The sequence below is a fragment of the Gigantopelta aegis genome, chromosome 8 (assembly GCF_016097555.1).
Source record: "Gigantopelta aegis isolate Gae_Host chromosome 8, Gae_host_genome, whole genome shotgun sequence".
NCBI lineage: Eukaryota > Metazoa > Mollusca > Gastropoda > Neomphalida > Peltospiridae > Gigantopelta > Gigantopelta aegis.
The window spans coordinates 29,462,272-29,485,372 of NC_054706.1; the positions used below are offsets into that span (position 1 = coordinate 29,462,272).

At 40.3% G+C, this 23,101-nt stretch overlaps 1 protein-coding gene across 4 annotated transcripts in view; it reads left to right on the plus strand.

The window, feature by feature from the left end:
* The first annotated feature begins 2,992 nt into the window (after positions 1–2,992).
* Positions 2,993–23,101, plus strand: part of LOC121379220 (arsenite methyltransferase-like) — a 43,899-nt gene continuing 23,790 nt past the window's right edge. The window contains exons 1-3 of one of the 4 annotated variants that reach the window (XM_041507727.1): positions 2,993–3,136; positions 20,555–20,714; positions 22,218–22,368. In XM_041507727.1, coding sequence (XP_041363661.1) covers positions 20,560–20,714; positions 22,218–22,368 — 306 coding nt within the window. In that variant the 5' untranslated portion in view covers positions 2,993–3,136; positions 20,555–20,559. The other 3 variants (XM_041507730.1, XM_041507729.1, XM_041507728.1) reach the window with 3 other exon arrangements.

Here is a 23,101-nt window from a genome sequence, read left to right on the forward strand (position 1 = left end):
AGGCCTTAAAATAAGTAATGTCCTGTACTGACAATCATTATTTTTTTAATAATAATAAAAAAGAATAATACACCTCAAAACTTGAATGTGATATTATTATTAATAATGCATATAATGCAACCCACACAAAGCACATATATAGAAACAAAAATAACAAAATAAATAATCAATTCCATTCAGTTCAACAATATTTCTTTTTATTGCTTGATACGAATAATTTTCGTTCCGCAATATTTTCATTCCGCATTTTCGATGTGCCAGGATAAAAATAGCTTTCAAATGTTTAAATGTGTCATCTTCAAACATCTAATCCTGGAAAGGTTACCAAAGGTATTGTAATTAATATTTTTGTCTGAAATTTATTAAAATATGTTGTTGTACTTGTTGAGGCTCTTAAATAAAGCACATATGCCTGATTTTATTAAATCGTGATTGCAAATGGAAAATTCGATCCAATGGATAAACGTTACGGCACAGCAATAAACATCACAATAATAAATATAGTGCCGGAGACGTTTACCTTGATGAACTAAGGGGGTATGTAGTAATTCTATGGTAAGTAGGGAGTAAAAGAAGGAAGGAAATGTTTTATTTAACGACGCACTCAAGCACATTTTATTTACGGTTATATTGTAAGGATTTGGTAATGTGTGACATTACCAGTAGTGCATTTTATAAATAATATCTGCATTATTGTTGACGTTCGTGTTGTAAGATAATACACCTTTAAAGGGACACACCCTAGTTACGGCTATTTGTTAACCATTACGGCGTTGTTTTTCGCTATTAAACCCCGTTTTTCACAAATAAAATTGCACTTTATTTACATTTTATTATTTAGAATACACATTTCCATTCACCTGAAGTGCTTTTTGTAATCCTGATGTTTGTAAAACCACGAAATGCATTTTTTGCATTTTTTTTACAAGGCGTGCTGTCGAGAAAAAACCGTTAAGCAAGCGAGGTCCAATCTATTTTTAGAGGGAATCTTCCTGTGTAAACGTCACAGATGTTGGTATACCACGTGACCGTTATCATTTTGGTTCGGTTTGTTTTCTCGTGCACGGTTCGCGCAATCAACATCCGATTTGTTATTGTTCATTTGTGAGATTTTTCTTCACAGTTCGTGAACATTTTCAGTAACAATAAAGTTCAGACAAGTTAGTGTCTCAATACAAAACGTTACAAACCCTTAAAACCAATAATTTTGCTAAGTCTTGCGATATCTGGAGAGGGGATACAACCAGGACAGAACAGTTGGAACATGTCCAGGAGAGGTGAAAAGAACGCACCCCAAGTCTGTGCGCACTCTGTGAAATTTGTCGTGACGTAGGCATTGTTGTGCTTCGAACGACATCTACCGGTGACATCAGAATACTAACTTTCAAAATTATTTCAAGCAATTGGGACATGGGGATTCCCATGGTATTTATCGATATAAAACCTGCTTTTTCACTCCATTTGATAAAAACGTGATCTAAGTGTGTTACAGGTTTGTAGATTAACCAAATTATAATTTATTTTCGATAGAATCAAACAAGAACGTTTGTTTACATTCTTCTTTACACTTATTTTAATGGCAAGTTGAATTATTCACAATTCATACGACATATCATTAGATTTGTTTAGCATTAATGGAGGTATTTATTACCGTATGACAGATGTTATCAGTTTCCAAGTGGAAATAAGATTGAAGATTAGCAATAGTAGCTCGTAACATGTATGTTATATGAAAATGGCGCCAGAGTCTCGTTCTGAAATACTTCCTGTCATAATTCGGAGAAAAATAACGGCTATTTGGAGAGCAGAGGTGTGACGTATTATTTTTAGTCACGTGACGGGCATCCCCCGAATAAAGCCAATTTCTGTAGCGTTCATATTACTTACAGAAGTCGTTGAATACTAAGACGTTTTTATGTCAGGAATGAACATATTATTCTTTATCAGTCGTTATCTAATCACGAGAGATGATTAAATATGTCAAAGTACACATCTGTGTTCGAGCCGCTAACTGTCCGACCACCCTGTTAATGGGCTGCCTAAATTTGCGACAGTAAAACCACCGATATAAGCCTACGTCCGCAAATCGGAAAACACAGTAGGGTTATCCCCTAATTATTAGTCTACTACTACCTTTTGGGGGTGGATGGGGTGTTTTATCGGTGGGGGGGGAAGGGGGGGGTCTATAAAAATGTACGATTAACGTGCATGCACTAACTCACAAAGGGCAGGCTGAACTTGTCCCTGCACGCAGAACTGGATTCAACTGGGTTAAATAATAATTAAGCCAACCTTTGGACGGCAAAACATGCCACAGTAGGCTCCTATATTGTTTTGCTTTGTTGTTTGTTTATTTGTTTTGTTGTTGGGATTTGTTTGCTGTTTTGTTGTTGTTTGTGTTGTTGTTTTTGTTTTGTTTTTTAAGGGGGGGGGGGTTGAGGGGGGGAGGGTTACGCTGTACATTAAACCGAATGACCACTTTGCAAATCAGTTAAAATAATTTGCAAACGTTAAACGAAAAACGACTGGCTGGTCGTATGCCACATTTGTGACGCTAAAAAACATGTTATCCGTTTTCGAATCAAGAACTATAGCGTTGTAACCGTCTAGACTCTCCCCTGCTAAATTCCATGCACACGCGTTTCCTCTTAAAATCTGACGCCATATAACCGTAAATAAAATGTGTTAAGTACGTCATTAAATAAAACATTTCTTTCTTTTTTTGTTACACCAGTCGTGGTACAGTGAAAATGTCTGAGTGTTATTGTAATAAGGTGGCCTGTGGGTTACAATGAGGGGATGCTCCACATATATTATAAATAATAAAACTTTACTTTTTAAATATATATATATATATATATATATATATATATATATATATATATGTATAATACAGTCGGAGATCCGCCATTATGCCCATTTAATCGAGCTTTAAGATAACCTAGTTACCACGGAGTGACCTGCTCTGAAAACGTTCAGTCGGTATGTTCAAGCGAGTCGTCGGCAGGATAACCTTGAACTGAAACGCGTTATTAAATTACTCGAGTGCGAAAAGTAGTCCCCATTTTCCCGTCACCGCGCTAACAAACCACAATAGAGTTGAAAACGATTCACGGGGAAAAGGAAGACTCGACAGGTACGTTAAGTTTGCTAGTGTCTTGCAGTTGTTTTCATATTTTCATTATTTGATTCATCATATCCAAGGTCGCATCCTCCAGGGGAAGGCGGAGGAGGGGGGTGGCAGCTGCATCCCCATCCCCTCTTGAGAATCTCAAAATTGTGTTGTTAATATTATTATCCCAGAAAACAGCATGGCTGAAGGTCGGATTTAATCTCTGTGTTTTTTCTTCTTTTTTTTCATTGCATGCGTTCATCGTAACACTCATTTCTGCCAGTGCACCACAACTGGTGTAACAAAAGGCCGTGATATGTACTGTCCTGTCGGACGGATGGTGCATACTAGTATATAAAAGATCGCTTGCTGCTAATGCGATTATTGAAAAGAGTAACATATCCGACCATTACCCCCTCACAGGGTTAGATTTCGATTTAGGGTTTTGAAAAAAAAAAAAAAAAAAAAGTATTTAACGACGCACTCTACACATTTTATTTACGGTTATATGGCGTCAGACATATGGTTAAGGACCACACAGATTTTGAGAGGAAACCCGCTGTCGCCACTACATGGGCTACTCTTTCCGATTAGCAGCAAGGGATCTTTTATTTGCGCTTTCCACAGGCAGGATAGCACAGACCATGGCCTTTGTTGAACCAGTTATGGATCACTGGTCGGTGTAAGTGGTTTACACCTACCCATTGAGCCTTGCTGAGCACTCACTCAGGGTTTGGAGTCGGTATCTGGATTAAAAATCCTATGCCTCGACTGGGATCCGAACCCAGTACCTACCAGCCTGTAGACCGATGGCCTAACCACGACGCCACCGAGGCCGGTTTAGGGTTTGGGTTTGGGTTAGGGTTAGCTTTTGGGTTATACATGTATCAATATAATTGGGGGGGGGGGGGGGGGGGGGGGGGGGGGGGGGGGGGTATAGGCGGAAATCTTTCCCATATTACCGTAATAAGAAATGTGTTGAGTGCATCGTTAAATAGTTCTTATAAGAGCAGATCAAGAGGTGGCTTGGGGTGGGTGGGGGTGTCTAGACCTTACGACGATGAGCATTGTTTAGGGTGTTTATAGGGGGAAGGGACATAGCCCAGTGGTAAAGCGTTCGCTTGATGCGCGGTCGGTCTAGGATCGATCCCCGTCTGTGGGTCCCAATGGGCTGTTTGTCTTTCTAGCCAGTGAACCACGACTGGTATATATCAAAAGCCGTGGTATGTGCTTTCCTATCTGTGGGATGATGCATATAAAAGATATCTTGCTACTAATGGAAAAATGTAGCGGGGTTAAACAAATAAGATTGTATGTGTCCCCTAGTGGTGTCGTTAAACAAAACACAAACTTTTTTAACAATTTACATGACATTTACGGTGGCAAGACTGATCGCACAAAATGTCAATTGCAATTTTTTATTGTCACCACAGGTATAAACAACGTACGAAATGTCACTGTGTAATAATTGTTCATGTAATAAAAGCTAAGGAACTGAAAGGTTATATATTATAGTATTTGCACAGTCAACCAGTGTCACATATGTCCACCAATCACAACTGCAATTACATTTACTCCTTGTGGGTTTGACAGTACTCCTCGAATGCTGACCTTGCAACCACATGATTTGGTATCATAATACCTGACCTGAATGTCTGCCTTTAGAATTAAAGTACACGAATCTGGTTTGATATCAATGAATATTAAGTAAACGCATGCCTTATTTGAGGAAAAACCCATTGACTACAGGCTGGTAGGTACAGGGTTCGCAGCCCGGTACCGGCTCCAACCCAGAGCGAGTTCTTAATGGCTCAATACAGAGCGAGTTCTTAATGGCTCAATAGGTAGGTGTAAGGCCACTACACCCTGTTCTCTCTCAGTAACAACTAACCAACTAATAAACTAACCCACTTTCCTGAACAGACAGCCCAGATAGCCGAGGTGTATGTGCCCAGGACAGCGTGCTTGAACCATAATTGGATATAAGCACGAAAATAAGTTGAAATGAAATTAATTGACTACATACATATTGCATGTACTCGTATGTTTTCTTTTTAGTGGGTGGGGGTGGGGTGGCATGTTGTTATTATTTTGGTGGACTGAGTGTTTCTGGGGAAAGATTAGTTTTAGACAAGGCATGCAAGAATAGTGCAGTTTGGAGTACTGAGGGTGTGACAGTCCAATTTTGTTCTAATGCTCGGCTCAGACTATCAACTGTCGCGACGAAGTTAGCCATCTCGACGGTTCCGTTGTAATTTCCCCAACTCCCGACTTACGACGGGTGCGCTCAGACTAATAACTACTGGGTTATACGACGAGAATCGAGTTGTAAGAGCGCTCAGACTAGCAACTGGACAGTCGTAGAAGTCGTGACAGCAGAAAGTTGGCCAACTTTATACTGGCAGTTGGTAGTCCAACATTAGTATTATGTTGTACCCTGGCAGGACGTAGCTCGGTGATAAAGCGCATGCTTGATGCGCGGTCGGTCTGGGATTGATCCCCGTCAGTGGGCCCATTGGGCTATTTGTCGTCACAGCCAGTGCACCACGACTGGTATATCAAAGGCCGTGGTATATGCTATCCTGTCTGTGGGATGGTACATATAAATGATCCCTTGCTACTAGTGGGAAAATGTAGCGGGTTACCTCTCTATGACTCAAAAATGGCCATATGTTTGACATCCAATAGCCGATGATTAATAAATCAATGTGCTCAAGTGGTGTCGTTAAACAAAACAAAGTTTTTATGGTGTACCCTGACTTTAGGAAAACGTTATAACCTAGGGGTCGGGACGTAGCTCTGTGGTAAAGCGCTCGCTTGATGCGCGGTCGGTTTGGGATCGATCCCCGTCGGTGGGTCCATTGGGCTATTTCTCGTGTACCACAACCGGTATATCAACGGCCGTGGCATGTGCTGTCATGGCTGTGGGATGGTACATATAAAAGATCCCTTTTTGCATTAGGGAAACTGTAACGGGTTTCTTCTGAGGACTACAAGGCTCGAACGTAAGAATTTATCACCCACGACTAAAAGGTTATTTTTCTAAATGTACATGTAGTCAAATGTCTTCAATCTATGTCAATAAACTTCAATAAACAAGAATTTATTATAAATGGAATCATGGACTACTAGCATAAGCTAACATTTAACGGGACTTGGTGTTTCTGAGACGAAGTTGCGACCAATTACTAGCAAATTAAATCTGCAATTGAGGTTAAAATATCAGACACAGTTAGTGGACACAAAAGACAGAATGACTTCTGATCACGTGACAAATTTGGCGCCAAATAAGTCGGGGATTTTTCAGTCGGAGATTGCCAGAACGATAAAAAAATTAAATGTTTTGATTGCTAAAATATTATATAACTATTATTGTGTTTATTAAACATACAAATGGATACTAGTATGGGACACAACATAGGCTGTTAAAAAATCGTGTTAAATTAAGTTACGGTAACTTCCGGAAGCTACTGAAGTTTTTTGTCAGTTGCGCTTTCGTACACAACGCGGCTTGTTTTCTTTGATGTCCAGTGTGCACACTCATCGATGTTTTTCAGTGTGAAAAAAAAGTGTGCATTTTAAAACAGCGGAGCTGGGTGCTGTAAATTATAACAGGATGCAGAAAAATAAAGAGTGGCGCAGAAAAATAAATGGGGCTGCCTAACGTGAAAAGGGGCGGCATATCACGAAAGTAAGGAGGCAAAATGCAGTGAGAACGTATATTATACAACAACACAGGGGACGCGCATGACTAAATATCGTTCCATTGTGTGGTACTAACTAAACGCCCATTAACGCCCATTAACTCCCACAAGGATCCAAACGTCCGTGATAAATACTGGCAGATAATGTTCACAAAAGTGCCGTCGTTGCCTCCGTTAAGTTCGATCCCTGAGTCTGACTACAAATCAGATTTACCAAATGTTTGACATCCAATAGCCGATGATTAATAAATCAATGTGCTCTAGTGGTGTCGTTAAACAAAACCAAGTTTAACCTTGTAACCGCGCCACATCACGTTCGTTTAGAAGGCTGGTGGGATAAGATAACCGTCTGTCAACAAAATACACCCAGTGAATGTATTCACCTCTTCTTGCCCACTAACCGTACAAAGGAATGTGGAACTACTTTGTACGTGTTTTCTGATATCTAGACTTGCTCGAGGCTTGGTATAGGATTTTAAAGATGTTTTATTTATTTTTTATTTATTTTTTTGAAGTGGTAAAGAAAGAAATGTTTCTATAAAGAATGAATGAATGAATGTTTAACGACACCCCAGCACGAAAAATACATCGACTATTGGGTGTCAAACTATGGTAATGCAAACAAATAAAGTGATGATCAACATCAATATAAAAATTCAAAATTTCTATAAAGATAATCTGACAAATTGTGAACTACTGCTTTTACGTGTCTATCGTTTTGTTCTTCTGCTTCTGCGTTCAAGGTATAGTTGATCATGCTTTAGATTTGGAGTCCGGGTGTGGTGATAAAAACCGCGGTCTCTGTCAAGTGTACCGGCCTCGGTGGCGTCGTGGTTAGGCCATCGGTCAACAGGCTGGTAGGTACTGGGTTCGGATCCCAGTCGAGGCATGGGCTTTTTAATCCAGATACCGACTCCAAACCCTGAGTGAGTGCTCCGCAAGGCTCAATGGGTGGGTGTAAACCACTTGCACCGACCAGTGATCCATAACTGGTTCAACAAAGGCCATGGTTCGTGCTATCCTGCCTGTGGGAAGCGCAGATAAAAGATCCCTTGCTGCTAATCGGAAAGAGTAGCCCATGTAGTGGCGACAGCGGGTTTCCTCTCAAAATCTGTGTGGTCCTTAACCATATGTCTCACGCCATATAACCGTAAATAAAAGGTGTTGAGTGCGTCGTTAAATAAAACATTTCTTTCTTTCTTTGGAGTGGTAAAGAAAGACATGTTTCTATAAAGATAATATGACAAATTGTGAACTACAGCTTTTGCGTGTCTTTCGTCTTTTTCTTCTGCTTCTGGCGTTCAAGCTATAGTTGATCATGCTTTAGATTTCGGGTTGTGGTGATAAAAAAACGCGGTCTCTGTCAAGGTTGTTTGGCGTTTTTTGGAAACCCAAGGCTAAACAGCCAGTGTTGGTCTGTTCTAAATTAAACAATATAATGTAAGAGCAAATATGGTGCACTGTTTCTGGAAATAATAACGAGCCTCGGTGGTGTCGTGGTTAAGCCATCGGACATGAGGCTGGTAGGTACTGGGTTCGCTGCCCGGTACCAACTCCCACCAGCAAGAGCAAGTTTTAACGACTCAGTGGGTGGGTGTAAGGCCACTACAGACTATTTTTTCTCACAAACCCCTAACTACTAACCCACTGCCCTAAAACACTAAGATAGCTGGGGTGTGTATGTGCCCAGGACAGCGTGCATGAACCTTAACTGGATATAAGCAGGAGAATAATTTGAAATAAATGAAAATTTACTGAAGATCGAGTGCATGTGCGTCGTGTGTGTAAACACTACGTTGATTTGAGAAAAAAAATTATTCTTTTTTTCTTTCTTTTTTCCTTTTTCTTTCTTACTAACTGATAAACATTTACATGTACCAGCATACATTCATGTTTATGAAGCTGATGTCATCTACAGATTATCTATTGCTATTTAATGTATCAGTGTTTCCATTAATATTTCTGTAACAAGAATGCGTAGTGATGATGTCCTATGATTTACTACCAGCAAAAAAAGTTGTTTGTTTTGTTTAACGACACCACTAGAACACATTGATTTGTTAATATCATCGGCTATTGGATGTCAAACATTTGGTAATTTTGGAATATAGTCTTAGATAGGAAAACCGCAACATTTTTCCATTAGTAGCAAGGGATCTACACAATCCCATAGACAGGATAGCACATACCACGGCCTTTGATATACCAGTCGTGGTGCATTGGCTGGTACGAGAAACAGCTCAATGGGCCCACCGACGGGATCGATCCCAAACCGATCGCGCATTAAGCGAGCGCTTAACCACTGGCCTATATCACGCGCCTTTCCTCCAGCAAGCGACAACGTTTGTTTGCATTTTATTGTTTATTTTGGAGCTCTGGCCTTAATACTGGATAAAGCTGTCCTTCTGTTATCTTGTTACGGGTGTTACATTGCAAAGTAAATATTTGACCCAATTACCCACGGCCTCGTTCCCCAGCACATTTTATATTTCTCATGTCCCCCCATGTGGATCCCCCCCCCCCCCCCCCAATATACAATCCTGGGTCCGCTCAGACACAAAAGCACATCAAGACCTGTGATATATCAGTCGTAGAGCATTGGTTGGAACGGGAATACAACCATTCATACTGTTTTATATATTTTTTCGGCAATAATATGTATAGTATGTTTCATTCTACTAACGAAAACAGTTACCTACGAGGGGCGGGGCGTAGACCAGTGGTAAAGCTTTCGTTTGATGCGCGGTCGGTTTGGGATCGATCCCCGTCGGTGGGCTCATTGGGTTATTTCTCGCTCCAGTCAGTGCAACACGACTGGTATATCAAAGGCCGTGGTATGTACAATCCTGTCTGTGGGATGGTGCGTATAAAATATCCCTTGCTGCTAATCGAAAAGAGTAGCCCATGAAGTGGCGACAGCGGGTTTCCTCTCTCAGTATCTCTGTGGTCCTGAACCATATGTCCGACGCTGTATAACCGTAAATAAAATGTGTTGAGTGCGTCGTCAAATAAAACATTTCCTTCTATTTCCAGTTACCTATGTGACCCCAGCAGGGTTTTTTTCCCCATCCTCATCACGTGAGGGCTGGTATGTCACGGTGGCGGGTTCGTATCCCAGTCACCCAGACTGTGTGCTTATTTAGTTCCGTACGCCAACTGGTTGTTTACCGACAGTGGTGTCTTCGAAACCCCAGTGATATAGGATCACGTAAAACTAGTTACCTAGCTACCTACCTTACCTGCGGTAAAGACTCGTATAGACTGGGGGAAAAAAGTTTGTTTTGTTTAAGGACACCACTAGAGAAAATTGATTTTGTTAATCATCGGCCATTGGATGTCAAACATATGGTCATTTTTACAGTCATAGAGAGGAAACCCGCTAAATTTTTCCATCAGTAGCAAGGGATCTTTTATATGCACCATCTCACAGACAGCATAGCACATACCATGGCCTTTGATATGCCAGTCGTTGTGCACTGGCTAGAACAAAAAATAGCCCAATGGGTTCACCGACGGGGATCGATCCCAAACCGACCGCGCATCAAGCGAGCGCTTTACCACTGGGCTACGTCCAACCCCTTCATATAGACTGCATACGGCGCGTGCGTGCGATTCAGCGAAATACAAAAATCGAAATACATTAGTTTCAATGAGAGTGGATTCGTGCGATGCGTGAATGAAATTATCGTATATTGTGTACATGCCCAAAAACGTGAGCCGTATACGCATCAGACGCGAGAGTCAGGCCACACGCATGCACCGCATCCAGTCTATGTAAGCCTTAAGCATTAACCGGCACCGCGCCGCGTTTTAAGCCCCGCCCCGGAACCACCCACTGGCCTTGTTAGAGGCTGGATCCGTGGTAGGTGTGCCTGAACCTTTATTGGATATGGGCACGTTAATAGAAAGAAAAAGTAAAGTAAAGTTTGTTTTATTTAACGACGCCGCTAGAGCACATTGATTTTTTATCTTATCATCGGCTATTGGACGTCAAACATATGGTCATTCTGACACTGTTTTTAGAGGAAACCCGCTGTCGCCACATAGGCTACTCTTTTTACGACAGGCAGCAAGGGATCTTTTATTTGCGCTTCCCACAGGCAGGATAGCACAAACCATGGCCTTTGTTGAACCAGTTATGGATCACTGGTCGGTGCAAGTGGTTTACACCTACCCATTGAGCCTTGCGGAGCACTCACTCAGGGTTTGGAGTCGGTATCTCGATTAAAAATCCCATGCCTCGACTGGGATCCGAACCCAGTACCTACCAGCCTGTAGACCGATGGCTTGCCACGACGCCACCGAGGCCGGTCGTTAATAGCATTCAAAAGAAAGAAAGAAATGTTTTATTTAACGACGCACTCAACACATTTTATTTACGGTTATATGGCGTCAGACATATGGTTAAGGACCACACAGATTTTTGAGAGCAAACCCGCTGTCGCCACTACATGGGCTACTCTTTCCGATTAGCAGCAAGGGATCTTTTATTTGCGCTTCCCACAGGCAGGATAGCACAAACCATGGCCTTTGTTGAACCAGTTATGGATCACTGGTCAGTGCAAGTGGTTTACACCTACCCATTGAGCCTTGCGGAGCACTCACTCAGGGTTTGGAGTCGGTATCTGGATTAAAAATCCCATGCCTCGACTGGGATCCGAACCCAGTACCTACCAGCCTGTAGACCGATGGCCTAACCACGACACCACCGAGGCCGGTGACACGTTAATAGAGTTCCCATTCCCATTCCATTACCGCGTTTTAAGCTAAATTTACAACGAACACTCTGTGGTTCGTCAGTAGGCTGGTTAGGTTATTTATCGTCCCAGCCAGTGGACCATGACTGGTATATCAAAGGCCGTTGTATGTGCTATCCTGTCTATGGGATGATGCATATAAAATATGTCTTGTTGCGAATGGGGTTTTTGTGTTTTTGTTTGTTGTTATTGGTGAGGATTGGGGGGGGGGGGGGGGTCTGGGTTTGTTGTGGGGTTCCGGGGGGGGGGGGGGTCGTGTTGTTGGGTTTGTCTTTTGTTGGGGGTTTTTGTGGGGGGTTTTGTTTGTTTGGTGGGGGCAGTGGGGATGGGGTGAACCAATTACTTACAGTACATGATGTCCGAAAACATCAGCGTTGCTCACTACCGCTGAATGTATGTGTGGTTTGAATGGTGTCTGCAATTACTTCACTGTGACTACAATGGGCTGAGAGGTTGGTGTTGGGGTTTTCTTTACGCCACTGACAGGTTTACTTTCACGGTCTATAGTGCGTGTCAAACCTTGCAACAAGGTCAACTGATTACCTCATTTTCACAACAGCTGTTTTAAGCTGTTTGTGATGATGATGATAACTTGCTTAACGTGCCCAAATACCGACTAAAGAAGTTCCGAATACTGTATTGTACTATACATAATGATGATGATAACTAGTTTAACGTGCCCATATACCACTAGGGTTTCGAACACGCCCATCCCGAGTCCGACCTCCGATAAGATTGGTGACCCGACTCGGGATGGAGGAGCGGGGGGGGGGGGGGGGGGGCGTAGAGTTGAAAATGGGCAGAATTTTGAAAATAGCAATTAGTAAAAAAGTTAATAGAATAAATTTAAAAAAAAAAAAAATTACAAGCCAAAAATTGACTGCTCGGCCGAATATTTATATAATTTGGAGCATTTTAGAAGGACGGTCCAAAATTAAATAAGAGAAAGAAGAGAGGATCGGACTATTTAATAATAAACAAAAAAGAGAGTAATTTCGACAAACTTTTGAACGCATATCTAAAAGTTTAAAGTCCGATCGATATGTCCACGTGAGTGGCCTCGTTAAGGCCGTTTGGGTGCACAGCTTATAGGGACGAGATATGTAATTTCTTTCGTTTGAGATCCGAATTAGAAAGAAACAAGGGAGGTAATATGTATTTATAGAGGGCGTTATGTATGTGGTATAAAAGGCAATGTATCATGTGATGAGTTCTCTCAGTTCAGTGGTCGGCAGTCAGAATGACGAATAGATTATTATATTATTTTTTATAACTGTACTTGGGCTGTTCAGGGTTGGCGAACCTTTATAATACGTATTACGTTTAGAACAGAGTTCTCAGACTGACAAGTCTTCATAATATGTTTTGTTTTGAATTATACATTATAACATACAAATCTTTTTTACATGTTGCAGATTATTATCGGAGTTGGTCCTAAAGGAGGTTGACGAACCCTTAGAATACGTGTTGAAGAGTCTGTATTTATGTCGTGAGACTGGCCAAGTCTTGATAATATGGTTAAACTTGTTGCTATAATAAAGCTCGTCTGGTCATATTCGGCACTGACTGTATGCAATTATATGGAGTTTGTTTCTTCTATATGGGCCAGAATGTTTATTGTGGGGGGTGGGGGGTGGGTGGAGGGGTCTAGGAGATGGGTTGCATACCCGTTAAGAAAACCCCTAGATTGACAGTCGAGAGACGTTGAAGGTGTAGTGCTGTGCTGAAATACAGATCTTGAGAAGCCGGATCCGTCTGAACGAGGTAGAGTATCAGACTAGGGTATAGTCCAGTCGTCATGGGTTGGTATAGTGGTGCGGACGGGCCCGACTCCGGAGGATACGAGATGGTATCACTATAAAGCAAAGTAAAGTCTAGAAAAGAGTAGTATGGGCCGACCCCGCTTCCTATTTCTTCTTAGAGTGGGGCGGTCAATCTTCCAGTGCTGCTAGGACAGGCTCGGACATGTAGAGACTAAACGCGAACAACCGTGGCGTTCTGCAGAATGGCCGTCATACGAGTCACGAAAAAACAAGTCAACATAGTTAGACGGAGAAATGACGTGGAGGCGAGGAATCTCGCTAAAACAAGAATCCAACCTGGTGGTGCAGGCTGTCGAAACGAGAAGCGTTCCAGCGTTCAATCAGTTCTAATAGCCGCATACATCCCAGTAGAAAACTTCATTTCGCTGACAAAAACTACGAAATGAAGGACCCCAATAGACCATGGGCCCACTATAACCACCCCCCCCCCCCCCCCCCCCCCCTAGGGATTTGTCAAGATGAGTATATCTTTGAAGCCTATCCATAGACATATTCAAATCAGCTTGTCTGCAGGCAAATCTGTTGGGCACGTTTAAGTGTAGGCACCCTATTTATTTTTAACGGGAACTTTCTGATCAAGGTGAATGTTCCACATAATTTTCAAAAATATTTGAAAATAATTCTGGACTATATCACTGCTTTTACTTTAAAGCTGAGTTACTGGTGAATGTATTCCACCAAATTTTTTAAAATTTTTGGCATCTGACTAAGCATAGTGAGTCAATGAATTTGAAATGTCCTGAATATTACAAACATAGTATATGAAAAAACTGCATGGCAATGTTCAAGTTAACATCCAGACATATTTTGAACAGGTTTAAGACCAAATTATGAATGCTATTCATGCTAAATTACATGTTCATAACAACAAACCACAAAGCAATGCAATATATGTGGTATGGATATAGTACCGGGGTATACTCACCAGCAAAAGTTACACAGTTCCCGATATACGTAATTCTCTACGTACATGTGTATATATACATACCGTACCTAAAACATTCTGATCCTTTTATTATTGTATTGTATTTAATATCTGAAGGCAGCATTACTTAAATATGGTGCAGTACATGCTGTATAAACCATTTACATGGATATTTTGAATATTTGTATATTACACACGTCTTATAAACATAAAAAGTGAATTTACATACCATTATAGGCAAGTCTGCATAACATATACAATTTATCTGTCTCACAACAGTTCATCTTACAATAGCTAAGTTTGTTGTTGCTTTTTGTAATATTTTAGAATTGCAGTTCTATTTATATTATGCTTAACTTATGTTTAGGTGTATATATTTGATATCTACATAGAATATTGTCATCAGGCAAATATCTAGCACTATAAAAATCTAACTTTCATTCCCAATTCTCAATCATTTTATGTGACCCAAATTTGATATATGTGAAGTTTACAATTTTCTATTTCTACATCCTTCCTTTTATTCTATTAAGTAGATATTAATAACAATTACAAAACAATATAATATGAGGTATGAATAATTATATACTTCTCAAAATAAGTTACTAGTGAGCAATGCCAGAAATGTATTAATTTCTATGTATACACACACTTAGGATTGCCTGAAGCTTTTATTATTAAAAAAACAAATTGACCTGGCTTTTTTCTATAGCATATTGAGGCTTCATTATTCAAATATGGTTAAGTATATGGAGTTTATATACTATGTTCACAAATTTATGAAGATGTCCCTCTGTTCTTAGTACCAGCCAATTATAAGTACCTTTCCTCGGATGTGTGTTAAAACATTTACAATTCATCTATCTCACAGAAGCTTGTACTATTTTTAAAAACATATTTGTATTTAAATTGTGCTTAATTTATGCTTAGGTTTATATAATTGACATCAGATATAGTCATCAGGCATATCTAGTACTTGACTTTCTTTCCTATTTCAGTCTTATCATCTGACTTAAATATAATGTCTATTATGTTCACAATATCTGTAATTTCTTATTTTGTCCTCTGGGCATTTGCTCTTGTTCCTCCCTCAGTATGTCAACAGCTCTTGTTATCATATCACAAACCATCCAATTCAGCTCCAGTATTTCTTTGGACATTTCTCAGCCATTTCTATGTGGTTGAGGAATACCCTGGACTTCATGATATGACTAATACCATATGAGACCATGGCAATTTGCTCTCTTCCAATTTGCTCTATTGGTACAGCATATTTTCAGGGGATATCTACTGGATTGAAGGTTTGCAACTAATCCACAGTAGCATAATAACAGCATTCGTGGTTTGGCACTAAATTTCTCATGTGAAAGGGATTCTACCAAGCCACACTTGATCTAAGGAATCCCTACAAAAGTCTTAAGAGACTAGAAGACCATTTAAATGAAAAAAAGAAAACTCTGCCCTCAGATTCTTGGGAAGAGGGTTCTATTTGTGAGACAAAGTACATGTTTCAAACGCAAACCATGTCTGAGGGTGTTGTAAAGTGCACAAGAAAATGCAGAAACAAAGATTATACTTCAATGTCTGTACATTGCTGCCAGTTCACCATCCCAGATACGGACATTTGTATACACTCAATTTGGCAACAAGAGTCATCTTATAGATGTGCACAGCATCATTAAGGATGCAGGGAAGACACCAACTAGCAATTCCAGCTGTGCTTGCCATTACTGGCTATGATACCAACAGTGCTTTTATGCAGAATGGAAAACTGGAGGTTTTGAACATTCTCAAGCAACACCAAGACTTCCTTGAAATGTTGTTAGCTCATGGAAGTTCAGCAAAAATTGATGTTCATATATTTAAGAAGCAGATCATTTCATATACCTTCTCTACGGAAGTGCAGGTGCGAATAACATACAAAAACATCATGACTTGACAAATATCTGGAAATGTTTGTTGCCAAACCAAGGATGATAATATTGAACTACAGTAGAGTATAAATCAGCCTTCTCCACTCTACATGTATGTATTCACTGAGAATGCTCTGAGAATGCGCATAAAGAGAACAAATTGCCAAGTTGTCATTTGGTATCAGTCATGCCAGGCATACCAGGCTATTCCCCAACCAAATGGTCATATGGCTGAGAAATTTTAGAAGGCACACTAGAGATGAAATAGTGATATGATACCACGAGAGCTGATGGACATACTGATGGTGGAACCAGAGCAGAGTCTGGAGAAGGAAAATACCAGAAATTGTGAACATGACAGACATATTTTAATTGTATGAAAATGCAAAGGAATATGAAAGGAAGTCAAAACTTTCCCAGACAATATTTGATGTAGAAACTAATTATATACACTTGAGCATAAGTTAAGCACAATGTAAATATAAAGGCAAATCTAAAAATATTACAAACACAGACTAGTATAAGATGAACTTCTGTGAGATAGATGACTTGTACATGTAATGCAAAAGAAATTATGGTAGGTACACAAAACTGATGCTTTAAATTTTTTAACCCTGGTGTTTAGTAAAGAGGGACATTCATAATATTGATGCACATACATGTATACTCAACAAAATTAATTAAGGGCTAGTAAACTTTCTTATAATAGAATTCTTTGTTACTGTCATATTATTTTAGCATGTTTTGGTCATATATATGGCTTCTATACATTGTTTCAGTAAACTTTTACTGGTTATACACGCAAAAAACACTGGGATTTCACATACTTATGAAAATTATTGAAATGAGCATTAGGCAAATATTTGTTACACATTTGTTTAGAATGTTTTTTGTCATTGTGTTCCCTCAAAATTGTTATTTAAGTCATTAAGTTTAAGAACATGCCACAATGCTGACAACTTTCAACGGAAGAAGTTGTATTTTCCCCCATATTTAAAGGAAAATGCTAAAATATCTATTGGACCTTAATTAATTTTGAGTATAGTATAGGCAGATATACTGAACCATATTTGAATAATGCTGCCTCAATATATTAAATACAGTGCAATTTTAAATAATAAAAGGTTCAAGCAGCCCAAAATATGTGTAAATATAGAAAATAATGCATTTCAGGCATTGCTTAACTTTTGCCGATGAGTATATCATTATTCATACCACATATTGCATTGTTATTTGGTTTGTTACTATTAACGTCTAGTATAGGATGAATAACATTCATTTTGGCCTTATATCTGTTAAAAATTTATATGGATGACAACTTTATCACTATATTTAATTTTTCAATATAGTGTTTTTGGGACACAAAATGTGCAACAAAATGTGCAACGGTACCCCCATTCAAATGGCGATATTTTTTTAATCCACCAACATTTTTGCTGCAGACAAGCAGATATTAAATTCATATATAATGAGGTATCTAAAAATACTTCTCTCCAAATTTCCCGGGGGGGGGGGGGGGGGGGGGGGGGGGATTCGGTATCTGGCCCATGGACTACAAGTCGAGCACACGAAAGCACGTGCAGTGTGCACCAGCGAAACAAACACGTCTTACCGTGTGGAGCTCCAGACTGGGAATGAGGCTGTTTGTATGTGAGAAAATACTCAAATCTATTCTCTTTCTTTACGGTTTTTACAAACTGTTCTGTTGAAGCACAGCTGCCTAACTTAGTTTGGAAGGTTTGCAAATTGCAAATTTCGTCGTTGTAGTTGTGTTGTTGAATTATAGTAAGAGAAATCAGAAGCTTAGTTTTACACTCTACCTAGATCTACTAATGCAGTTACAAGTTTGTTTTTCAGCTAGATATTTCGTGGCAGTTCAAACATTATCAGAGGCGGATCTAAGGGCGGGGGTATCTCAGGGGCCCGCCCCCCCCCCTACATTTTGCGATAGTTATAATTTTATTATATATTAATTTTCATTTTTTTTACAACCCCCTCCATACCTCCCTCAAAGTTCCCTTGGAATTCCATCTCGTATCCCTGCCTCCCCCCCCCCCCCAATGGATTTTATGGATCCGCCACTGATTATAAAACGGTGGGTGTCGTATCATGGGATGTACACACGTATTATAAAACGCTAAGGGAAGAGGAGGGGTGTTTGTCAAAAGTTATATACTAGTAATTATATAGCATTTTCAAAGTAATGTCTTATTTTGTCTATAAACGAAACTAAACAGTCCTGAACATTTTATTCCGTAAGAAGATATTTTAGGCAGTATTTATTACCAAGGAAAAACAAACAAAAATACAAACAGGAAATCCAGTAATGTTTGTCAAAGTATGTCAATACAGTGATAGGGACAGGAGTGCTGGTTGTTGATAAGTGCTGTGTAATGTTAGATGCAATCTGATTAAAATTATCTAACAGCACTGCGTGGACTCCCATGTCCAGGTGACATTTCATCTATAAATAACAATTTAAATATCGACCTTTTATAACGTTATTCGGGAGCATACAAATTCAAAAAATATCGGCTGAAACTATTTATGCAATAGGCGAACTTGTTGGTCTATTTCATTATTGAAAAAACGGGGGGGAAAGTGCAGTAATAAAAGTGCAGTAATATACTAGTATAAACAGATTTTGTGGCTATACCATCACGGGTTGGTTTTTTTCGTCTTCAAGATGATGATGATAACTAGTTTAACGTGCCCATATACCACTAGGGTTTCGAACACGCCCATCCCGAGTCCGACCTCCGATAAGATCGGTGGCCTGACTCGGGATGGGGGGGGGGGGGGTGAAAATGGGCAGAATTTTGAAAATAGCAATTAGTAAAAAAGTTAATAGATTAAAGAAAAAAAGAGAAAAAGGTTACAAGCCAAAAATAAAAAAGAATTGACTGCTCGGCCGAATATTTATATAATTTGGAGCATTTTAGAAGGACAGTCCAAAATTAAATAAGAGAAAGAAGAGAGGATCGGACTATTTAATAATATTACAAAAAAGAAGTAATTTCGACATAAAATTTTGAACGCAGATCTAAACGTTTAAAGTCTGATCGATATGTCCACGCGAGTGGCCTCGTTAAGGCCGTTTGGGTGCACAGCTTAAAGGGACGAGGTGGGTTGCATCCCGTCAAGAAAACCCCTAGATTGAAGTCGATAGACGTTGAAGGTGTAGTGCTGTGCTGAAATACAGATCTTGAGAAGCCGGATCCGTCTGAACGAGTAGAGTATCAGACTAGGGTGTAGTCCAGTCGTCATGGTTTGGTATAGTGGTGCGGACGGGCCCGACTCCGGAGGATACGAGATGGTATCACTATAAAACAATGTAAAGTCTAGAAAAAGAGTAGTAGGGGCCGACGCCGCTTCCTATTTCTTCTTAGAGTGGGGCGGTCAATCTTCCAGTGCTGCTAGGACACGCTCGGGTATAATATCCGCCCGGTCCCCTCCATTATTATTTTTAGTTAGGGTTTAGGGTTAGGGTTAGGGTTAGGGCTAGGGCTAGGGTTAGGGTTGGGGTTAAGGTTAGGGTTGGGGTTAGGGTTAGGGTTGGGGTTGGGGTTAAGGTTAGGGTTAGGGGAGGGGGTGACCGGGCGGATATTTTTCCGCAGACTGTCGAAACGAGAAGCGTTCCAGCGTTCAGTCAGTTCCAATGGCCGCATACATCCCAGTAGAAAACTTCATTTCGCTGACAAAAACAACGAAATGAAGGACCCCCAAGTCGAGCACACAGAAGCACGTGCAATGTGCACAAGCGAAACAAACACGTCTTACCGCGTGGAGCTCCAGACTGGGAATCTTCGTTTTGAACCGAATTTTATATAAAAGTTTATATTGAAATTAGTTTCCGGCATACTTCGTTATTCACCCGAATCATTTCGTATACCCTCGGCATAAACCCGAATGTTTTCAAATTCTTTTCAAATCACTGGCATGATTTTGCAAGTAAGGTTTTGATTGGTAGAATGAAAGGTCAACTGGACATGAGCTCCAACGGGCTGCTGTTAGATCCACATTTAATAGTGGAGCTAATTTTAATTAGATTGTGTTAGATGGGAGAGTGATGTTGGCATTACAAAACAAAATATATGAGGATGGCGGGGGAAAAAATGCTTGGCGTAATGGTTTAAATTCTCTTTTAAAATTCTTGAAATTCTAAGAAATTCTGCAAAGAAAAACACAAATACTGAGGGGTCAAAAAGTGTATTATTTTTCGTTGAAGTAACGCAGCTACGCCTCACCCTTACCCTGTCTCCTTTCCTCTGATATCTTCCAGTATAATTATATATAAACTCTTTTCTTTGTTTTTTTTAGGAAATATGTTGTCGCAAGATCAAACTGTAGCAGAGAAGGTTCGCGATTTCTATACAGAAGTGGCCAAGAAGTGCGAGTTCACGACTAACGTGAACAACTACCACCTGTCTGATGAACACAAGGAGCTCGTGAAGAAAGTCCACAATGAAACCATGCGCAGGTACGTCAGTAGGCGATCACTTTCAGTCGTTTTGTTCGCGTGTCGGTTACGCAATTTTAAATTCACACGAACTGGTTATCGGTTATGCATTCTAAAATGAAAAGTTTTTTTTTTTTTAGAATCATCAGAGCTTTATTTGCTGTGCAAATTATAATTAGTGTTTACAACGAAATATTAAGTTGCCTATGTGAAAATCACGTGTTCCGAGTTCCGGTTACGTACGATTTTGAAATATTGTCCAGTGCATTTCTGTTACCCATCCGCATTGTATTATATTGTACGAAGGAAATGAAGGAAATTTTTTATTTAACGACGCACTTAACACATTTTATTTACAGTTATATGGCGTCAGACATATGGTTAAGGACCACCCAGATATTGAGAGAGGAAACCCACTGTCGCCACTTCATGGGCTACTCTTTTCGATTAGCAGCAAGGGATCTTTTATATGCACCATTCCACAGACATGATAGTGCATACCACGGCCTTTGTTACACTAGTTGTGAAACACGGGGCTGGAACGAGAAATAGCTCAATGGGCCCACCGACGGCAATCGATCCTAGATCGATCGCGCATCAGGCGAACGCTGTACCACTGAGCTACGTCCCGCCCCTATATTGTACGACGATCACGACTATGATGATGATGATAATGATGATGGTGGTGGTGGTGAATATGATGATGATGTTGGTGATGATGATGATGCTGCTGATGATGGTGGTGATGTGATGGTGATGATGATGATGGTGGTGGTGGTGGTGGTGGTGGTGAATATGATGATGATGTTAGTGATGATGATGATGCTGCTGATGATGGTGGTGATGGTGATGATGATGGTGGTGAATATGATGTTGGTGATGATGTTGGTGCAGCTGGTGGTGGTTGTGATGGTGATGATGGTGATGGTGATGATGATGGTGGTGGTGGTGGTGGTGATGATGATGATGATGATGATAATGATGATGGTGAGTGTTCACTGTTATGATGATGATCATGATGATTTTAATAGTGATGTTGTTGGTGGTGGTGAATATGATCGTGATAATGGTGTTCCACGTATTTTGTACTTACATTTCCAAATTTAATCACGCTGTCATCTATCCAGACGCAGGGGCGAGATGTAGCTCAGCTGTCTTCGCTCGATGCGCGGTCGGTCTGGGATCGATCCCCGTCGGTGGACCGATTGGGCTATTTCTCGTCACAGCCAGTGCACCACGACTGGTATATCAAAGGTCGTGGTGTCTGCTATCCCGTCTGTGGGATGGTGCATATAAAAGATCCCTTGCTGCTAATCGGAAAGATTAGCCCATGAAGTGGCGACAGCGGGTTTCCTCTCTCAATATCTGTGTGGTCCTTAACCATATGTCTGACGCCATATAACCGTAATTAAAATGTGTTGAGTGCGTCGTTAAATAAAAACATTTCCTTTTCTATCCAGACGATGGTATCAGTCAAATTGTTTGTTTCCTGAACGTGCCACTGGTTGACGTTTGTTTTCGCAGGTATTACGGATCTGGATTCATGATTCCGGAAAAGATCGAAGGTGTCCGGATCCTCGACATAGGCTGTGGTTCGGGCAGTTACGTCTTCATCCTCAGTAAGCTGGTCGGAAAAGATGGACACGTCGTCGGCATTGACATTATTCCCGACCTGGTAACGTTGCTCCAGATTAGTCTTTTTGTTGTTGCTGTTGTTATTGTTGAATTAATTAATATACTTGTACTAGATGTCATAAGAGGTGTTGGAGCAAAATCTCAAAATGTTCTGACCTGAGACCTTTTTACCCATGTATTTCCGTCAATCTACCCTCAAAATTAGTTGTAATCCATATAACAATGCGTAGTGATTTATTTGAAGCCCTATATAACCGTTTGGTAGTAATGCTAATATAAATAATGTTGTTATCCGTATTCTGGTATTTTCGTTTTAATTCGGATTCTGGTATTTTCGTTTTAATTCGGATTCTGGTATTTTCGTTTTAATTCGGGCAAAATACAGCCTGTCCCCTATAACAATGGGAGCCCGTACGCCTATGCTAGATGTAACTCGTGCTACGGAAACGTTTAGATATGGTGTTGTGTCCTTACACTGGGGTTGTCCTAAACATATAAGCGCCGTGTAGATGGTCAGCCCTCATTAGCCGATGCTGTATGCAATTCTATGTTAAGTAACAAAGATGGCTACCTCCATTATGGTTGTATTTATGGAATTTATGAAATACGGTAGTCGACTGGATCTAAGCGCCAAAAGATCGTGGCGAAATGTGGCATCGGGTAAGTAAAAAGAAGGCGGTCGGCAGTAATTAGGTATGGGCAATTATTGGTTAAATCAAAATATTATAAACAAGAACGCATTCGTTCATATTGTGTATTGTTAAAACCGGCCT